This window comes from Muntiacus reevesi, chromosome 1 (assembly GCF_963930625.1).
Source record: "Muntiacus reevesi chromosome 1, mMunRee1.1, whole genome shotgun sequence".
Lineage (NCBI taxonomy): Eukaryota > Metazoa > Chordata > Mammalia > Artiodactyla > Cervidae > Muntiacus > Muntiacus reevesi.
Genome location: NC_089249.1, coordinates 151598415 through 151620248, shown reverse-complemented (window position 1 = coordinate 151620248; position 21834 = coordinate 151598415). Strand labels below are relative to the sequence as shown.

At 44.5% G+C, this 21834-nt stretch overlaps 1 protein-coding gene across 1 annotated transcript; it reads left to right on the top strand.

Annotated features, from left to right (window-relative positions):
* Positions 1-12429: 12429 nt before the first annotated feature.
* DMRTB1 (DMRT like family B with proline rich C-terminal 1) lies at positions 12430-19844 on the top strand. The gene is made up of 6 exons (XM_065909808.1): positions 12430-13015; positions 14658-14863; positions 17893-18088; positions 19392-19454; positions 19586-19648; positions 19780-19844. The coding sequence occupies exons 1-6, from the start codon at positions 12430-12432 to the stop codon at positions 19842-19844; spliced, it is 1179 nt and encodes a 392-aa protein (XP_065765880.1).
* The last annotated feature ends 1990 nt before the right edge of the window (positions 19845-21834 follow it).

Sequence of the window (21834 nt, the reverse complement as noted above, 5' to 3'; positions counted from 1 at the left end):
AAGAAAGGCCATGAGAAAATACTCGAGGAGATAATAGCTGAAAACTTCCCTAAAATGGGGAAGGAAATAGCCACCCAAGTCCAAGAAACCCAGAGAGTCCCAAACAGGATAAACCCAAGGCGAAACACACCAAGACACATATTAATCAAATTAACAAAGATCAAACACAAAGAACAAATACTAAAAGCAGCAAGGGAGAAACAACAAATAACACACAAAGGGATTCCTATAAGGATAACAGCTGATCTATCAATAGAAACCCTCCAGGCCAGAAGGGAATGGCAGGACATACTGAAAGTAATGAAAGAGAATAACCTACAACCTAGATTACTGTACCCAGCAAGGATCTCATTCAGATATGAAGGAGAATTCAAAAGCTTTACAGACAAGCAAAAGCTGAGAGAATTCAGCACCACCAAACCAGCTCTTCAACAAATGCTAAAGGATCTTCTCTAGACAGGAAATGCAGAAAGGTTGTATAAACGTGAACCCTAAACAACAAAGTAAATGGCAACGGGTCCACACCTATCAATAATTACCTTAAATGTAAATGGGTTGAATGCCCCAATCAAAAGACAAAGATTGGCTGAATGGATACAAAAACAAGACCCCTATATATGCTGTCTACAAGAGACCCACCTCAAAACCAGAGACACATACAGACTAAAAGTGAAGGGCTGGAAAAAAATATTTCACGCAAACGGAGACCAAAAGAAAGCAGGAGTCGCCATACTCATATCAGATAAAATAGACTTTCAAATAAAGGATGTGAAAAGAGACAAAGAAGGACACTACATAATGATCAAAGGATCAATCCAAGAAGAAGATATAACAATTATAAATATATATGCACCCAACATAGGAGCACTGCAATATGTACGGCAAACGCTAACAAGTATGAAAGAGGAAATTAATAGTAACACAATAATAGTGGGAGACTTTAATACCCCACTCACAACTATGGATAGATCAACTAAACAGAAAATCAATAAGGAAACACAAACCTTAAATGATACAATGGACCAGCTAGACCTAATTGATATCTATAGGACATTTCACCCCAAAACAATCAACTTCACCTTTTTCTCAAGTGCACACGGAACCTTCTCCAGAATAGATCACATCCTGGGCCATAAATCTGGTCTTGGAAAATTCAAAAAAATTGAAATCATTCCAGTCATCTTTTCTGACCACAGTGCAGTAAGATTAGATCTCAATTACAGGAAAAAAATTGTTAAAAATTCCAACATATGGAGGCTAAATAATACGCTTCTGAATAACCAACAAATCATAGAAGAAATCAAAAAAGAAATAAAAATACGTATAGAAACAAATGAAAATGAAAACACAACAACCCAAAACCTATGGGACACTGTAAAAGCAGTGCTAAGGGGAAGGTTCATAGCATTACAGGCTTACATCAAGAAACAAGAAAAAAAGCCAAATAAATAACCTAACTCTACACCTAAAGCAATTAGAGAAGGAAGAAATGAAGAACCCCAGGGTCAGCAGAAGGAAAGAAATCTTAAAAATTAGGGCAGAAATAAATGCAAAAGAAACTAAAGAGACCATAGCAAAAATCAACAAAGCTAAAAGCTGGTTTTTTGAAAAAATAAACAAAATTGACAAACCATTAGCAAAACTCATTAAGAAACAAAGAGAGAAGAACCAAATTAACAAAATAAGAAATGAAAAGGGTGAGATCACAACAGACAACACTGAAATCCAAAGGATCATAAGAGACTACTACCAGCAGCTCTATGCCAATAAAATGGACAACTTGGATGAAATGGACAAATTCTTAGAAAAGTATAACTTTCCAAAACTGAACCAGGAAGAAATAGAAGATCTTAACAGAACCATCACAAGCAAGGAAATCGAAACTGTAATCAAAAATCTTCCAGCAAACAAAAGCCCAGGACCAGATGGCTTCACAGCTGAATTCTACCAAAAATTTAGAGAAGAGCTAACACCTATCTTACTCAAACTCTTCCAGAAAATTGCAGATGAAGGTAAACTTCCAAACTCATTCTATGAAGCCACCATCACCCTAATTCCAAAACCAGACAAAGATGCCACAAAAAAAGAAAACTACAGGCCAATATCACTGATGAACATAGATGCAAAAATCCTTAACAAAATTCTAGCAAACAGAATCCAACAACATACTAAAAAAAATCATACACCATGACCAAGTGGGCTTTATCCCAGGAATGCAAGGATTCTTTAATATCTGCAAATCAATCAACATAATACACCACATTAACAAATTGAAAGATAAAAACCATATGATTATCTCAATAGATGCAGAGAAAGCCTTTGACAAAATTCAACACTCATTTATGATTAAAACTCTCCAGAAAGCAGGAATAGAAGGAACATACCTCAACATAATAAAAGCTATATATGACAAACCCACAGCAAGCATCACCCTCAATGGTGAAAAATTGAAAGCATTTCCTCTGAAATCAGGAACAAGACAAGGATGCCCACTCTCACCACTACTATTCAACATAGTGTTGGAAGTTTTGGCCACAGCAATCAGAGCAGAAAAAGAAATAAAAGGATTCCAGATAGGAAAAGAAGAAGTGAAACTATCGCTGTTTGCAGATGACATGATCCTCTACATAGAAAACCCTAAAGACTCTTCCAGAAAATTACTAGAGCTAATCAATGAATATAGCAAAGTTGCAGGATATAAAATTAACACACAGAAATCCCTTGCATTCCTATATACTAACAATGAAAAAACAGAAAGAGAAATTAAGGAAACAATACCATTCACCATTGCAACAAAAAGAATAAAATACTTAGGAGTATATCTACCTAAAGAAACAAAAGACCTATACACAGAAAACTATAAAACATTGATGAAAGAAATCAAAGACGACACAAACAGATGGAGAAACATACCATGTTCATGGATTGGAAGAATTAATATTGTCAAAATGGCTATTCTACCCAAAGCAATCTATAGATTCAATGCAATCCCTATCAAGTTACCAACGGTATTTTTCACAGAACTAGAACAAATAATTTCACAATTTGTATGGAAATACAAAAAACCTCGAATAGCCAAAGTAATCTTGAGAAAGAAGGATGGAACTGGAGGAATCAACCTGCCTGACTTCAGACTCTACTACAAAGCCACAGTCATCAAGACAGTATGGTACTGGCACAAAGAGAGAAATATAGATCAATGGAACAGAATAGAAAGCCCAGAGATAAATCCACGAACCTATGGACACCTTATCTTTGACAAAGGAGGCAAGGATATACAATGGAAAAAAGACAATCTTTTTAACAAGTGGTGCTGGGAAAACTGGTCAACCACTTGTAAAAGAATGAAACTAGAACACTTTCTAACACCATACACAAAAATAAACTCAAAGTGGATTAAAGATCTAAATGTAAGACCAGAAACTACAAAACTCCTAGAGGAGAACATAGGCAAAACACTCTCCGACATAAATCACAGCAAGATCTTCTATGACCCACCTCCCAGAATATTGGAAATAAAAGCAAAAATAAACAAATGGGACCTAATGAAAATTAAAAGCTTTTGCACAACAAAGGAAACTATAAGTAAGGTGAAAAGACAGCCCTCAGATTGGGAGAAAATAATAGCAAATGAGGAAACAGACAAAGGGTTAATCTCAAAAATATACAAGCAACTCCTGAAGCTCAATTCCAGAAAAATAAATGACCCAATCAAAAAATGGGCCAAAGAACTAAACAGACATTTCTCCAAAGAAGACATACAGATAGCTAACAAACACATGAAAAGATGCTCCACATCACTCATTATCAGAGAAATGCAAATCAAAACCACAATGAGGTACCATTACACGCCAGTCAGGATGGCTGCTATCCAAAAGTCTACAAGCAATAAATGTTGGATAGGGTGTGGAGAAAAGGGAGCCCTCTTACACTGTTGGTGGGAATGCAAACTAGTACAGCCACTGTGGAAAACAGTGTGGAGATTTGTTAAAAAACTGGAAATAGAACTACCATATGACCCAGCAATACCACTTCTGGGCATACACACTGAGGAATCCAGATCTGAAAGAGACACGTGCACCCCAATGTTCATCGCAGCACTGTTTATAATAGCCAGGACATGGAAGCAACCTAGATGCCCATCAGCAGATGAATGGATAAGGAAGCTGTGGTACATATACACCATGGAATATTACTCAGCCGTTAAAAAGAATTCATTTGAATCAGTTCTAATGAGATGGATGAAACTGGAGCCCATTATACAGAGTGAAGTAAGCCAGAAAGATAAAGAACATTACAGCATACTAACACATATATACGGAATTTAGAAAGATGGTAACGATGGCCCTATATGCAGGGCAGAAGAAGAGATGCAGAAGTACAGAACAGACTTTTGAACTCTGTGGGAGAAGGTGAGGGTGGGATGTTTCGAAAGAACAGCATGTATATTATCTGTGGTGAAACAGACCACCAGCCCAGGTGGGATGCATGAGTCAAGTGCTCGGGCCTGGTGGGCTGGGGAGACCCAGAGGAATTGGGTGGAGAAGGAGGTGGGATGGGGGACCGGGATGGGGAATACGTGTTAACTCTATGGCTGATTCATATCAATGTATGACAAAACCCACTGAAAAATTAAAAAAAAACAAAACAAAACAAACAAAAAAAAGAAAGTGAAAGAGGAGAGTGAAAAAGTTGGTTTAAAGCTCAACATTCAGAAAACTAAGATCATGGCATCTGGTCCCATCACTTCATGGGAATAGATGGGGGGACAGTGGAAACAGTTTCAGACTTTATTTTGGGGGGCTCCAAAATCACTGCAGATGATGACTGTAGCCATGAAATTAAAAGATGCTTGCTCTTTGGAAGAAAAGCAATGACAAACCTAGACATTATATTAAAAAGCAGAGGCATTACTTTGCTGACAAAGGTCCATATAGTCAAAGCTATGGTTTTTCCAGTAGTCTTGTATGGATGTGAGAATTGGATCATAAAGAGGGCTGAGCGCCTAAGAAAGGATGCTTTTGAACTGTGGTGTTGGAGAAGACTTTTGAGAGTCCCTTGGACTGCAAGGAGATCCAACCAGTCCATCCTAAAGGAGATCATTCCTGGGTGTTCATTGGAAGGACTGATGCTGAAGCTGAAACTCCAATACTTTGGCCACCTCATGCGAAGAGTTGACTCATTGGAAAAGACCCTGATGCTGAGAGGGATTGGGGGCAGGAGGAGAAGGGGACAACAGAGAATGAGATGGCTTGATGGCATCACCGACTCGATGGACATGGGTTTGAGTAAACTCTGGGAGTTGATGATGGACAGGGAGGTCTGGCATCCTGCAATTCATGGGGTTGCAAAGAGTCGGACACGACTGAGTGACTGAATTGAACTGAAGAAATGTAGAAGGAAAAAAGTTTTGTCCTTTCTTCCTCCTTGGGAATTCCAGACCCCTCTCTCCTTGGGGACCCCTGGACTTCCTGTCAACCTGCCAAGGAAATGACTCTTTCAATTTCCTTTAGGATTGAATAGTTTGCTCCTTGCAGTCCAAGAGACTCCAAAGAGTCTTCTCCAGTACCACAGTTCGAAAGTGTCAATTCTTCGATGCTCAGTCTTCTTTATGGTCCGACTCTCACATCAGTACATGACTTACTGGAAAAACCAGAGCTTTGACTATATGGACCTTTGTCAGCAAAGCAGTGTCTCTGCTTAATATGCTCTCTAGGTTTGTCATAGCTTTCTTCCCAAGGAACAAGCGTCTTTTAATTTCATGGCTGAAGTCACCATCCACAGTGGTTTTGGAGCCCAAGAAAATAAAATCTGCCACTGCTTCCATTTTTTCCCCTTCAATTTGCCATGAAGTGATAGGGCCATATGCCATGATCTTAGCTTTTTAAATGCTGAGTTTCAAGCCAACTCTTTCACTCTCCTCTCTCACCCTCATCAAGAGGCTTTTTAGTTCCTCTTTTGCTTTCTGCCATTAGAGTGGTATCATCTGCAAATCTGCATTTCTCCAGGCACTCTTGATTCCAGCTTGTGATTCATCCAGCCTGGCATTTCACACAATATACCATTTATGGTGTTCTCCAGGCAAGGCTACTAGCGTGGGTTGCCATTTCCTCTTCTGGTGGACCATGTTTTGTTGGAACACTTCACTATGACCCATCTGTCTTGGTGGTCCTGCATGGTGTGGCTCATAGCTTCACTGAGTTATGCAAGCCCCTTTGCCCTGACAAGGTTGTGATCCATGAAGGGGATATGTTAGCTAGAAGAGTCTAATAAAATTCTAGTTTGCATTTTGAATCTTCAAATGCATTGATGTTATTCTCAAAGGAATATTTTCATATTAGCTTGTTAAGTATAAATTACCAGCAAACTGCTGTGTAAACTAGGAAAGAAAGAAGGGTGTTGTTCACCGAGGAAACCAGATCTGAAAGAGACACATGCGCCCCAGTGTTCATTGCAGCACTGTTTATAATAGCCAGGACATGGAAGCAACCTAGATGCCCATCAGCAGATGAATGGATAAGGAAGCTGTGGTACATATACACCATGGAATATTACTCAGCTGTTAAAAAGAATTCATTTGAATCAGTTCTAATGAGATGGGTGAAACTGGAGCCCATTATACAGAGTGAAGTAAGCCAGAAAGATAAAGAACATTACACCATACTAACACATATATATGGAATTTAGAAAGATGGTAACGATAACCCTATATGCAAAACAGAAAAAGAGACACAGAAGTACAGAACAGACTTTTGAACTCTGTGGGAGAAGGTGAGGGTGGGATGTTTTGAAAGAACAGCATGTATATTACCTATGGTGAAACAGATCACCAGCCCAGGTGGGATGCATGAGACAAGTGCTCAGGCCTGGTGCACTGGGAGGACCCAGAGGAGTCGGGTGGAGAGGGAGGTGGGAGGGGGGATCGGGATGGGGAATATGTGTATCTCTATGGCTGATTCATGTCAATGTATGACAAAACCCACTGAAATGCTGTGAAGTAATTAGCCTCCAATAAAAAAAAATTTAAAAAAAAGAAAGAAGGGTGTTGTTATATACTAAGGTTACACCATTACTGTGATACATAGTCCATCAGATTCTCATAAGATTCCAATCATAGGGCTTACGGTGGATTATTTACATGCTACCTGATCAGTAGAGTCCTTTAGACATTTAATATTGCTAAGAACTCTGGAAACTTAATTAAAAAGCATATGATGTATGTATTTCTCCTCCCCAGAACCCACCACAGGTGAAGAATTATTACTACTAGGAGCACTAATGTTGCTTTGCACAAATAACCGACCTTGGTCTGCTCACCTGCTGTGCAGCAAAGCCAGTTTACTGGTAGGAAAATACAGTGTTTATTTGTAGGGCCCCAAGCAAGGAGTATAGGCAGCTCATGGTCGAAATACCTGAACTCCCCAATAGCTTTCAGGGAAGGGCTTTTGAAGGCAACATTTGAAGTGATGGTTGCAGGGGGATGGCTTTCCTCTCATTGGTTGGTGGTGAGGTGACAGGATGGTGTTTCAGATTCTTATTTATTAACTTTCTGGTTCCAACCAGTCTGGATCTAGTGCTCCTGTTCAGCATGCGGTTGCCATCTTTTACTCGGGTGAGGGTCTGTTTCAGTTCCTACAGAACAACTCAAAGATACACATCAGATTGTTATATATATATATCACTTGAGGAGGAACTAAGACTCTGTTTTATTGCTGAACTATCACTTCTTGACTGCTTGCTTTTCCTTTGTTTCTGCATTCCCTCCCTTTCCTAATTAGTAACTGATTGAATGTGTTCTTTGGAACACAGTGAAGGTCTAGGAGGCTAAATATTTTTTTCTTTAAAAGAAAAGGGAGACACAGAGGGCTTCTGTACCCAGGAGGGCCCTGCAGAGTCGTGCTCCATTTCAATAGTGACTACTACAGTTTCCCTTAAAGGATCCCCTTCACATAGCTACTGCTTAACCTCTCCATCTCCCCTCTTTCCAGTCTCCTGGCCTCACTGTACTACAGCCATGCTGCAGCCGTAAACATGATATTCTCTCTGTTTGGGATACACCTCCCCTGCACCTGGCTAATTCCTTTGCATCCTTTAGGCTTACTTCAGGAATCAGCCCCTCAAGGAAGTCTCCCTTGATTTCTTGATCCACATTAGGACCCATAGTATCTTCCCCACCACTCAGCTTTCATCTGGAATTGTTTTGTTTACTGTCTATTTGCCAGCTAGAATGTATGCCTAAAAGTAAGGATCCTATGTTTTTATTTACTTCTGTGTCCCTTATGCTTAGCACATAGTTAACACTGAATGAATACTGGCTATAGACAGAGAAAAGCAAATTAGCAGGGCATGCTAGGAAATTTCCCCAGGTTACTACCACCTTTATTTACCCTCCTTTGCCCCAACTGTAATAGGATATGTAACAAGACAAACATTTGTATTAATCACCAATGTTTTCTTAGGGATGGCACTGCATTTGCTTAGAAGAAATACTGAGTTAGTAGATATATGGTTAAGAACAAAGACTCTGAGGATATATTTCCTGGTTCTGAATCATGGCTCTTCCACTTGATGGCAGAAAACCTTGGGCAAGTTACCTAACTTCTCTAGGTACTGGTTTCATCATGTGTAAAATGTGGGGTGGAGAGGGCAGGGAATAATAGTACCTACCTTAGAGGGTTCATTTGAGGATTATATGAATTAACACACATAGAGGAGTTTATCAGAGAAGGCAATGGCAACCCACTCCAGCACTCTTGCCTGGAAAAACCCATGGATGGAGGAGTGTGGTAGGCTGTAGCCCATGGGGTCTCGAAGAGTCGGACATGACTGAGCGACTTCACTTTCACTTTTCACTTTCATGCATTAGAGAAGGAAATGGCAACCCACTCCAGTATTCTTGCTTGGAGAATCCCAGGGACAGAGGCCTGGTAAGCTGCCATTTATGGGGTCTCACAGAGTCGGACTTGACTGAAGAGACTTAGCAGCAGCAGCAGCAGCAGCAGCAGCAGCAGCAGCAGAGGAGTTTGTAATTACTGGCACATACAAACACTTAGTAAGTGCTAGTTGGCATTACTACTGTTATTATACCATCAGGAGTAAGAGGTAATCTCAAGGAAGCAAAGTTGATTCTCAAATTCTGCTTGTTGGGAGAGTGGTCCTATTTACTCTTCTTGTTGTTGTTCAGTCGCTCAGTCCTGTCTGACTCTTTGCGACCCCATGGACTGTAGCATGCCAGACTTCCCTGTCCTTCACTATCTCCTAGAGTTTGCTCAAACTCATGTCCATTGAGTTGATGATGCCATCCAACCATCTCTGTTGGATCTTATTCACTCTGGGCTTTCTGTTTTGTGTGATATTGGAGAAAGTTGCTGGATCCAAGTTAATTTACTGTGTCAGTGAGAAATGAGATGCCTTTGACATTGGCAGGAAAGGGAGGCAAGATTCATTTGTACATTCAACAAATATTTACTAAATGTTTATATTGTGTTATATATAAAGGGAAGTAAGATAGTCACAGCCACTACAGAACTCTCAAAAATCAAGAAGAGAAAAGCTAGAGAGCCTGCGTAGTGAGTTGGGGATGGGGAGGGTGGGCAAGGTGGAGGGGGACCAGATCAATTCTTCTTCAGTGTGTGTGGCACAGCAGAGGAGGATCTTGAGAGAACAGAAACACTAACACAGGATTTTAAAGTATCTGCTATAGGACATGTCATGTAAATCCTCCCCTCTACCCCCTACAAAATCTTCAATCACATTTTCATTGCTCATGAGAGAGAGCCTGAAGAAGAAGACAGCAGATATCTGGGTTATAGCTACTGGGGGGAAGATGCTATAGGCAAAAAAAGCCCTTCCTTACTCTTGCATGCTACCAGTGAGGAAACAATACAGAGCACACAATATTTAATGATTACAAGTGATACCCCCATGCACAGCATAATACAAGACTGTTTAAAATAAACAGTATCAATTACAATCATCTTAATTGAAGAGAAGAGCCATTATTGAAGGTAGGAAATTTGGGACTCTGTGGAAGAAGCAGCCATATCTAAGGCTGGGACTCAGATATGACTATCAACCAGCCCCTTTGTGGTTAGTCAAGCTGGTGATTCCTCAGTACTGTAATTTGTCATTTTATAAACTTCTGCTTATGATGATGCAGACTTTCTTAAACATAAACATCCAAATGTTTCAGTGTAGGGAAGGAAGGGGTCTACTATGTATTTACTGCTCTCATCCTTCTTCAACTTCCAGCTTTTCAATTGTACATATTACTATCTTTTTAAATAACAATTTAAATAAATTTTACACATATATATGTATATATTCATCAGTCTAAGAAGTAATAACCAGCCATCAACCCAAATAAAACAAAACTATCAATTTGCCTGAATTTCCAAGAATGAAATAAATAAAACTCTGTTGGAATTTACCTACACAAATTGAGACTTTGAGGGGAAGAGACAAATAAACTAGTCTTTCTTTCTTATATGTTTACTGTATAAACCCTAGGGTTTCTGCATCTTATGACTATAGGTTTAAAAGATTTATGACTGTTTATTAACATTCTCAAAGTAGTATGCAAATTCACATCACCTTGGGTATTTTTTGCCCCAAAGTTATGAGTAAAAATGGAAGCATTTTGCCATTAAAGAGGCTAAAATAAATGAATTCAAATGTTTGTCCTTGAATAGGATTTTCCTTTAAATCATTAATAGGAAAATGAAGAGATCTTGAGTGGTCAAGCATGAAATGTAAATGAGAGTAGTTTTCATGTTTAGGCCTTAATCAGCTGATGTTACCTGATGTTAAAATTTAAATTTGATAATGCAGAAAATGATCTTATAATTTGCAGTACCATGAAAAAATACAGTTTGTGCCCAGATTTTTTGACAGTAGCATTGAAACTGTGATTCTTAAGTAACATTTTCAAATGACATGGTCAGTGAAAAAACTTAGACATTCTGAATTAAGTGGAGTCAGAAAAAGAACTTGTCTGTGTTTTCATTTATGGGACCATTTTTTTAAATCAAAAATTAAGATACAGGCTGTTAGAGCAAAACAGAGACAAACCTAGATCTCTTTAAATGGATTGAAATAACCAGTGACATTCTTAAAGGGTCAAATAATACAGGAAACATATACTTACGCCCTCTTAAGATGAGTAATATATTTCTTCAAAGCAGGAAAAAACTTTACAAACACCTTTTCAGCTTTCCAGTATATAATCAGTCTCAGAATTGCAACCATTTCCTATTGTCAGGTAGCTGGTGAGAAATGCAAAGTACACCTGCAACCAGTGGCTCAGGAAGATCAAGGTGGACACCAGGCCTTGGCTCTCACTTCTACCATTCTGTTACCAGAAACAGAAAACGTCAGAGAAAGGACAATTAAAAACACACACATTTTAGCCAGGTATTAACCATAATTACCCCCTTAAAGATAATGATTAATCCTATGATGGTAAGTTTTTTGTTTTTTTTTTCCCCTCCTTTCTTTCTTTCTTTTTGGGACCTAAGCTGGGGGGCGGGGAGGGGGAGGGGAGGACCTCAGGGTGTCACAAATTTCTATCAAACAAGAAAATGAATTGACTTAGCAGTCTTGGGAAAACTATGAAGTTGTGGCAGCTTTGCAGGTGTCCCAAGATTTGGGTTGCTTTACAGGAATAATTAAATTCATGGCACAATTAAGCACTGGTTCAAGCTCATGCTAAAGTACCCTAAGTCCCTTTTAATCACTCAAAGTATGCTTTTCTTTGGAAGGCATCAACAGCAATATGCCACTTCCAGAGATGCATTCCTATACCAACAAGACTCAAAAAATAGGAATTACTCTAAAGGCACACCCTTGAGCAATCATCACACTGCACTGAGCTCCTGAAAATATTCTGGAAGCATCACTATGAACAGTTGCTTCTCTGTAGGGGAGAAAAGTGAAATTAAGCAGAAGCAACAGCTTCTGTATGGAGAAACACGGTTTGAGACTTAGAATCCTTTTCTACTGCAACAGGTTTACCAATAGTTACATTCCTCTGGAGTTTTGAATCTGTGGATCCTTGAGTATCACGCCACTTTTTTTTTTTTTTTTTTTTTAATTACAAAATACTTTCTGTATACTATATGGCGGGAAGAGAAAGTTTGGAAATTAAATGCCTAAGACTGCAGTTAACCCATATGACATACATGCAATAGCATTACTGGAAGAACTTATTCAACCCAATCCTTTGCATCTTGTTAACCAAGGCACAAAACCTCTCCAAATTTTGCACCAAAAAAAAAAAAAGAGAATGCAAGGGTCTTGCTGCAGCTCCTGGGACGCACTGAACGCCACCTTGTTACAAGTGTATCCAAAGTCCCCAGCACCAGGGACTTGAGGGGAACTGCTTCTCTCTGCTTCACTGTCCCTGAGGCTTTCAGAGGAGGTGGTTGTGCTATGAAGGCAGACCGTACCAAGCAGGCCGACAAGATGCTTCGTACCCCCAAGTGCTCGCGGTGCCGGAACCATGGCTTCCTGGTACCAGTCAAGGGCCATGCGGGCAAGTGCCGCTGGAAGCAGTGCACCTGCGAGAAGTGCTACTTGATTGCCGAGCGCCAGAAGATCATGGCTGCACAAAAGGTGCTCAAGAAGCAGGCCCCTGGAGAGGAGCAGGAGGTGGCCCTGGGCGCACAGGGACCCCAGCTGGCCTCCGGGAGCGCGGCCGCCAACCCGGGCCCAAGGTTCTACCCGCTGCCTCCGCTTGCTGTTTTGGGAGACGCGCAGCCGGGCCCTTCGGGCCAGGCGGCCGCCTGCTTCCCTGAGAGGCCCCCGCGCGGCTGCAGCCCCGGCACGAGTGCCTTCCAGCCCATTCTGGGTGGCCGCAATTGCGGCCACATGGGCCTGAGCGAACACGCCGCCAGGGCCAGGCCCAGTTCTCTGGAGCCCCAGCTGGCGGCGGAGGCCACCGGCCGGGGCTACCCCGGCTGCCTGGAGCTGCGCAGACCGCCGCTGCCTGTGCCCAGCCCGCTGTTCGCCGACTTCGGTAAGATTCCCGGAGCCCCGAGTTTTTGTCCCGCTACTGGTTCCTCTCTGGGCTGCCGCCTCCCCGCTCCCCAGACTCTGGCGTCCCAGGCCAGCTGCGGGTATGGGCCCTTGGGGTGGGGGTGAGAAGATGCTTTCTAGAGGGAATCTTGCTTTGGAATACCTTTTCCTGAGTAGGCATTTGGGTTTGGTGCCTTTTTGCAAGAAGGTAAAAAGAGAGAAAGGAATTGGTGGTTCTGGGGGGTAATTTTTAAAAACATTTAGCTATAGTCTCTGCTTTTCCATTCGGGGGGAAGAAAAAAATGGCCGAAAAAAAAAAAAAAATGGCCGCAAAAAAAAAAAAAAAAATGGCCGCCAAAAAAAAAAATGGCCCCCAGTCCGCCCAGCTGAGGCTCCTCCTCCCAACAGAGAGGATCTCGGGAGAGTGGCCATATTGCGCTTGCGCACCTCTTCCCACCCGTTTCTGGGGCTGGAGGTTCCTCCCCCAGAACATCCTCGTGGGTGGGCCAGAGCATTATGACTGCGCCTGCGTCCCTCCGCCCACTCCTCCCCCACCGCCTGTGCCCTAGACTGCTTGCTCCTCAGCCGTGCTCTGGCTTGATGGTGTGTATGTGCGTTCTTCCCACCTGTTTCCCAGGCATGGTGGAAGTGAGACCTCTTCTCTGCTCCCTACAAGAGAACGGTCTATTGAGATGTGGTTGCTTTTTTTCTCTCCTCCCTCCACATGCATAAATTACATTGTTCCCTAGGTATTGTAACTTTCGCTATTATAATTTCAAGTCACATGTAGATTTGAGACTTTTAAAAAGGGGCTCATTTTGGGTGCAGACACGTGTTTTCTTGGTTTTCTCTATGGCAGTGTAGTAGAAAGTGCATAAGTCTGAGTCAGGATGCTGAGGGGCTGCTCACTTGGTAATCTTAGGTAAGCTCCTTCTTTCTGCGACAGCTTCTCCCCTCTGTAGGCTAAGGGAATTGGCCTGATGCTCTCCGAAGGCCAATTCTGCCTTCTTGGATGTTCTAGGAAAATATAGGTCCCTAGAGAACTAGATGAGGAAGACAGATCTGAAAAGCAGTTTTAGGAGAAGGATACCTTTCTATGGATATGGAGCCTTTCTTTGTTCCATTGACTGAGCACTGTGTGCCAGACACTAGTGATGGAAAGGTGAAGGGAGGCGAGTCAGCTCCTTGCCTTCAAGGATGTTGTCCTTGTGAAAGAAAAGGACATCACAGATTGGTGTATCGAAAACTCTAATAACCAGTGGTTTAGCTGTGGTCTGAAGGAAGATTAGGAGCTGAGTACTGAGGATTCAATAAGGCAAAGTGGGATTAGGAGAAAAAGCCTTCCAAGTGGAGGGGACAGCATCTGCAGAGGCCCTGAGGTGAAGGAGAAAGAAGGAGCTACTAGTTATCAGACAGTGATGCTGGAGTGAAGACAGGAACCTAGCCTGCATGGGCTTCATGGCTGGGCCGAGGACTTTTGCTAAGGGCAATAGAACATGGTTGAAAGGTTTAAAAAGCAGGGAGGATCAAAAGCATAATGGATATGAGTGTTTATTTATACTGCTACCTTCAGACAATAATATGATGCCCTTTTTCCTAGCTCCATGTGTTTTTAACACTTCACTCATTACATGTCTTTTCAGGGCTCCCTCTGAGCATCAACTCAGATTCTGTGGTGAGGTCTGAGTACCTGGAGAGAGAACCTCCCAAGCTGTACCCAGGCTGCTCCAGCATGCACCCCTACGGCCCTTTTCCGCTGGGCTACCAGGGTGCGTCCCCTGCCGCGGGGCCCCCTCTGCAGCAGGGTTTCGGGCATGTGTCCTATGGCCACTACAATGGAGGAGGCTTGGTGAGTCCCATCCCTGATATTTTCGAGGTTCCTCCCTATCTAAGCTGTCCTGGCTGCTTTAACAGACCTTCTCCCGGGCAGCCAGCCATTGTGCTCACTCTGCACCAGGACATGGGCAGTGGGTAGAAGGATACAGCGTTGATCTTGTACGCTGTGCACCTCTGCCCGTGTGAACAAGTTGTCCTGGGCTGTGGTGTGGGCTGAGAGACTCCGGGAGCTCAGGCAAAAAGAAATGCAGGCACATCTCAGATAAACCTGGGGAACAGCCACACGGGAACCTGAGTGACCATCAGCCTTGATCCATGGAATGCCAGTCAATTCTAGGTACCAGATAGGAAACAGCACTTCCCTGGAGCCACACATTTGAGTGCAGAGTCAGGAGCAGACATAGGTACCCTGCTGTAAAGGTATGGCCCACTTGAGACGGCCAAGGGCTTTCAAGAGGATAGGGCACTTAAGCTTAGTCATGAAAAATATGGAGACTTCCCCCAAACATTGGTCACCTTAGGAGATATTTTTGGAAAAAAAAATGGGTGAAATTTAATCATTTTATAAGATCAATGATCAGTTGCTAACTGGTGTGCTCTTTGAGCCTGGAGTTTTGAGTTCTGGAAGTTCTGGATATATAAGAGTTGTGTGAGATGTGGGTCAGGTGACCAGCTTTTGCAGCATTGGTTGCCAGCTCCTTCCATCCTTCTCCCTTTTGGCAACCCCAGAGAGCCATCAGAACTGAAGAATAGCGAGAGGCCTGGGTGACCAGTCCTGACTTTGGCCCGTAAAGCTGGACCTGTGAAGGAGTTGACAGAGATGCAGCCCACATTCAGGGAAGTAGGGACCACTGTTACCTTTACTTTCTTCCTTAGCTACAAGCCCAACCCTGTGTGTTACAGAGATGCTGCCTTGGGTGAAGGGCAGAGTAGAGAGCAGGCTTCTTTGGTCTAATGCAGAAAGTAAGAGAAGGGACCAAAGCTTGACGTCAACATACTGAGTCGTGCACCGCACAGTGAATCCCTGCGCCTGCTTCACTGCAGCAGCGTCTCCTCTGATCCAGATATTCTAAAGTTTTATTCAGAAATCATTTCCCATTCATTCAAGGGGAAAAGTTTGAATACCACTGGTCTTGATAATTTCCCGGGTGCCTACTGGCCCTTATGTAAGCCCTCGAGGTACATGTTATTTCCTCATTGTAGAGCAGAGGAAGAAGGCTCAGAGGATTTATGGATTTGTCCAGGGTCACCGAAGTGGGGAACAAGGGACTGGGATTCAGATTACACAACTGGTCAGTGACAGAGGCAGGACAGAGGTATAGAGCAAACATGACCCTGATTCTCACCATCCCTCTGCCCTGCCTGAAATTGGGGGTGGGATGCTGGCCACCCCATTGCAGCCCAGGGAGGATACGGCATCTCTAGCCTCCACACAAAGAGAGGGGTCTTGGCCAAATGGAGCACACACCCACCGTCTGCTCACACAGAAGCCCGGGGCCTGGCGTCCAGGGCAGGGCTCTGATTGACAGGCCTGCCAGACGGCCTTTGTTAGGAGTGTGATCTCAGTTGGTTTATCTGGGCCTGAGCTGCCACCACCAGCCCCAGGCAGGAGCTGTGATCCAGGGAGAGACTTGGCTGAGCAGCTTGGAATTAAAGACTAATAATCCCCCTTCCAACCCCCTTCACGTCTAGATAGGGGATCACACATTCATTTGTGAAGCTGTTTCAAACCCAAGAGCCTATGAATTGCTTTCATCCTTGTCCTGCTGCCCCTGCCCAGCCTCCCAAATACTCCCTGAGCCGCCTTCTCTTCCTGTCCTGTCCCACCTGCTGCTTCTCTGCTTCCTCTTTTCTCTTCCCACAAAGAGCACAGGCCTGGAATCAGACAGACCTGGAGACCAAGCCTGGCTTCGCTGCTTCCTCTCCACATGGCCTGGGCACATCACCCAACCTCTGAGGACCTTGCTCAGGTTCTTAGTCTCTGGGACTAAGATGATATAAGAGCTTTATATCATCAGACTGTTGACAGACTCTAGCCATAAGGTGTGGACGCATATAAAGCATCTGGTCTGTGACATGGTGGGTACTCAGAAGTGGGCTTTCTTCCTTTCTTGTGATCAAAGTAAGTTAGGAAGTGCTGGGTTAACGTAAGCAGATTTAATAGGCTCATGGGAAAGTTGCCGATGTGAGGGCAGTTTTCAGGGTTTCTCAAACTGCCTGGACAAAGAACACTTCTAAGAGCACTTAAAAATATCTTGTGGGACACTGGATTTCTCTGGCACACGGCCTGTGAAGTGCTGCTCTGGAGTACCTGGATGGAGGAGTAAATAATAAGACTTATACCTGAAATTGATGATTTTCTGTTACATTCACGTCTCTCAGTTAAGCTCTGAGCTGTGTGGTCATCACCCCTCCACATCCTATTATTCCGGCCTTGGGGTCCTGTGGTATGGGGTTAGCTTTCACCTTCTAATAAACACAGAAGGGCTGAAGCCACTTTTCCTGAGGTCACCTAGCTTACCTTGCCTCGGTAACAGCTGCACTATACTAGCTGGTTAAAATGAGGAGCCCACAGGCCCAGTGACGCTGGAGTCTTAAGTCATCACATGTGCCAGAGGTGGGACCCCAAGTAGGTGGATGCGTTCAGACCCTTCTCCAGTGCAGAGCGGTGGGGTCAGGCCGACTTGGGATTTTGTTCTGCCTCTGCCGCTCCCCAGCTCTGGCCTGGGCCTGTACCTTCGTCTCACTGATGCTGGTTCTTGTCACTACAGTGAGGGTGGTTAATAGACCCTCCCTCCTAGGGTCGTCAGGATAGAATGAGGCTGTGGACACACTCAGATGCAGTTGCTCCCCAGGCTTCTCTGCGTTGTGCCTGTGTTCCTCCTCGCCTCCAGTCATCTGGCAGGTGTTTGCTGGACTTCTCTGTCTGGGCTGCAGAGATGAATGGCCTCCACAGGGAGCCCCCATTCAGGGCCATGAATGTGGGGTCAGCTCCCTGGCTCACCCTCTGCCCTCTGACTGTCGGCTGTGTGTGCTCCGCAGGTGGCGGACCCCATGGGAGACTTCCAGCCGAGCTACTACCCGCCTCCGGCACCATCGCAGCAGCCCCAGTTCCTCCCGCCGGGCTTCCTCTCTGCACTCCACTTCTTCCCGCCGCCGCCGCCACCGCCGCCGCCGCCGTCGCCTCCAGCAAGCTTCTCGCTGACCGTCCTGTCTGACACGGACAAGGAGAACACCGGTGAGTGAGCCCCCGTCTTCCAGCTGCCGAGGGACTCAGGAGGACTCTGGGGGAAGGGGGTCCTGCTACGAAGTGGACGTGGAGGGAAGGGAAATGGAGAATAGGATTTTCAATGTGCTGGGCCCTGGGGAAACTCTTTCCTGGAACCCCTCTCTAAATTCCATACAGGAGCATCTAGGGGAGGTGAGTCCCCATTCTCAGGTGAGGCAACTGTGATAGAACCCTGTGAGAGGGTCTCACATATGTACATGGTGCAGCTCGGATTTCAGCAGAATTCTCTCTCTGGCTCCAGCTTCAGTGCCAGTTTCCTCACCTTAACAGTTCCTGTGGGCAAAGACGTGGAGGATGGCATGCATGTGGTGCCAAAAGACCAGAAGTGCCAGGCCTCTCTGGCTGGGGAAAAAGCGTGTGCTGAGCCTGCCTGGGGCTGGTGGGGATGATTCATCTGGCTCAGGCCACTCTGGCCTTCACAGCTCGATCATTGGTGCACCAGGTAATCTTGGGCACTCACACCCTCCTCTGGGCCTCAGTCTTCTCACCTGTAAAGTGGGCCCTGTCACAGGGTTACTGTGAGAGTTTTCTTTTGAGGGCCCTTGAAGCTTTAAAGGTTCTAGGATTTATTTCCCCCTTCCAGTCCTCCCCTGAGGCTCCTTAAGAAAAGAAACTGAGGCTCTTTAAAAACAGAAACTGAGGCCTGTTGTATGTCCGATGCCTAGATCTATTAGCTGGGAGTACGGTACAGTGTGACTTGCAGTACGATGGCCCTGGTGCCACACAGCCTGGGTATAATAAGTCCTGGCTCCAGCACTTACCCACGGTGTGACCTCGGGCAAGTTCATTCACTCTGTGGTGCTTCAGTTTCAGTATCTGCAAGAGCAAACTAATTAAGGGTTCCTTCCCTCATGAGGTCATCCTGAGGATTAAGCAAAACCTAAAATGATGAAGGCATTGGTAAAAGATTTTTCTCACTGTTGCCCCTAATCCCCAAGCCAACCATGATGCTGCATGGTAGGCATCATCTAATGGACAGAAGGAGACGCTAAGGCTCAGAGCTGGGAGTAGCTCGCTTCCTGCCACCCAGCTTGTGACAAGCAGAGCTGGAGTCTGAACTTGAGTCTGTGTCGTCTGGTCGGGGCTCGAATTTCAGTCTCCTGACTCCTAGCAAATTAAAAGTAGGAATGGGAATAACTAATTCTCCATAGGGAGAATGGCAATGATGAGGATGCCTTGTAGAAAACTTGTGTGTGAAAACAGATGATTTTTCCTCTTTCTCAATCCAGCCCCTCTTCTCTGTCCTTCACAGATGACCAGGATGTGGAGGAGCCGATCAAGCCCAGCCAGTCTCCTGACTCCCAGCAAATTAAAAGTAGGAATGGGAATAATTAATTCTCCATAGGGAGAATGGCAATGATGAGGATGCCTTGTAGAAAACTTGTGTGTGAAAACAGGTGATTTTTCCTCTTTCTCAATCCAGCCCCTCTTCTCTGTCCTTCACAGATGACCAGAATGTGGAGGAGCCGATCAAGCCCAGCCAGTCTCCTGACTCCCAGCAAATTAAAAGTAGGAATGGGAATAATTAATTCTCCATAGGGAGAATGGCAATGATGAGGATGCCTTGTAGAAAACTTGTGTGTGAAAACAGGTGATTTTTCCTCTTTCTCAATCCAGCCCCTCTTCTCTGTCCTTCACAGATGACCAGGATGTGGAGGGGCCGATCAAGCCCAGCCAGCCATCATCCCAGGAGCAGTCCGACTAGGCCCAGGCCCTCAGGCCAGCAGCGTGGGGCCTTGGTGCGGGGATTGGGGGGGGGGGGGGGCGGGGGGATGCTTGCAGCAATGATTTTCTTGTCTCTATTCAGTGATATGTAGGGAGGAAGGGTAGTGATAAGAGTAAGGTGGCAGTTAATTCCCATTTCAAGATAGGAGGAAGGAGTGTGGTTGCTAAGGTTCTCTCAAGCCTGAGACATGGGGGGTTGAAAAGGAACTCAGAGGATGAAGTCACGAGGGCGCGGCCAGAGTTCTGAGATGTGGGGGGCTGGGGGGAGCTCACGTTTAGGAATGAATTTAACCAGCTCTGTGTTGGCTGCTGTTAATCAGATTCACCCCTAGAGACGGCCTTTGATTTCCTCGGGTCCTGCTCCAGAACAGGAGGCACTGTCTATCTTAGCCTCTGCTTCCGCTGCCTCTGTCTGGTCCCCAGCAGGAGGCAGCACAGACATCAGGCTTCCGGCACATCCAAGTGGATAGCGGGAGCAGCCAGGACCAGGGTGCTGCACAGATTCTGCTCCATCCTTTCTCACTCCTCTGTCCCCCAGGGTCAGCCTGGCTACCGCCCCTCGCCCCTTCTCTAGGGGCTTTACTATCAAATATAAGCATTGTAGGCTCTGAGGTTGCTTCACTTTTCCCCCATGACGTTTAAGCCATTATGACATCATTTATAGTTAAAAAAAAAAAACTATTAAAGTTTGACTATTTTGTGTTTTTATAGTGATTGCTAGCTTTAAAAATTAAGCTTTTTGTAAGTTCTCAGAGAATAGGATGGTGCTTCCAGATTACCTGTGGCATCAGTTTCTTCTCTGGGGACAGCTGACAGTTGAAATAAAATGAACAGTGGAAATCCCTGTGGAAGGTGTATGCTCTCTTTAACTCTCTGTGGAATACAGCCTTGGGAAGGGGAGGCGGTGGCTGGGATTCGTGGCCTGAGAGCCTGCTCTTTCTGTGCACTTAGGCAAAACTTTCCCTTTATCTCAGTTATCAAGTGAGAGGCTTTTTTAGCCTCTGCTTCTCCAGGCAGTCCTCCAGCAGCTTTCAACATGAGCACTTAGACACCGGATCTGCTTATGTTGCTTTAGGTTTTTTACTATCAGTATTGTTGTTGTTATTTTTTTCTATGAAGTTTAAAAAATTTTTTATTTATTTTTAATTGAAGGATAATTACAATATTGTGTTGTTTCTGCCATACATCAACATGGATCAGCCATAGGTATACATATGTCCCCTCCCTCTTGAGCCTCCCTCCCACCTTCCTGTTATTATTTTAAGCAGTAAAGACCTTTTAAGGAAATCTGATGCAGACACATGAAATGTAAAGATTTTCTGTAGTTTCTCTTCCCCAGCTCTTTGCATGGTCCCTGCAGAGTGACATGGTTTTAAAAAACCAGAACTTGATCCCATTTTGTTGTTTTAGAGTCCTGGTTCTCTTCCCTTGTTTTCACTTTTTCTGTCATTTAAAACACATCCTGCATCTCTGCTGGACTCAGGGCCTGGCACTCAGCTCTGCCCTTGAGAAGCACGGAAGCTGGTGCGACAAATCGTCCAGTGGGATTGCGATGGGACAGAGAGACGTAGAGGGGCTGTGGGTGGGGGAAAGGGTCAGAGAAAGCCTTCTGGAGAAGTTCGGGTTTTGACTGCGTCTTCAAGGGAAGAATGAGTTAGATGAAGGTAGGCACCCCCAGCAGCCGGGTGAGAAAGGGTAAGAGACCTGGAGTGAAGGATTCAAGGGTGAGGGACGCGTTCTCTTCTGTCTGGAAGGGACTGGCACCCAGGAGAATAGGCTGAGCTGCCTCCTGCCTTGCCTGTGAGCCCAGCATCTTAGGACAGATGACAGGCAGAACACTGAGAAGTGATAGTCTAACTATTCTCTCAACATCAGTGTGGTGACTGGGGGGTTGAGGACCTGGGCCTGCTCTGTTGGAACGTATTGGAGCAGATACAGTCATAGGAATTTTTCAGTTCCTGCTTTACACA

Excerpts from the sequence above, each read along its gene's own strand:
- DMRTB1 (XM_065909808.1), top strand. The coding sequence starts at position 12,430 with ATGAAGGCAGACCGTACCAAGCAGGCCGACAAGATGCTTCGTACCCCC. Across the intron at positions 13,016-14,657 it reads CCCGCTGTTCGCCGACTTCG|GGCTCCCTCTGAGCATCAAC; the intron begins GTAAGATTCCCG and ends ATGTCTTTTCAG. Across the intron at positions 19,455-19,585 it reads TGACTCCCAGCAAATTAAAA|ATGACCAGAATGTGGAGGAG; the intron begins GTAGGAATGGGA and ends TGTCCTTCACAG.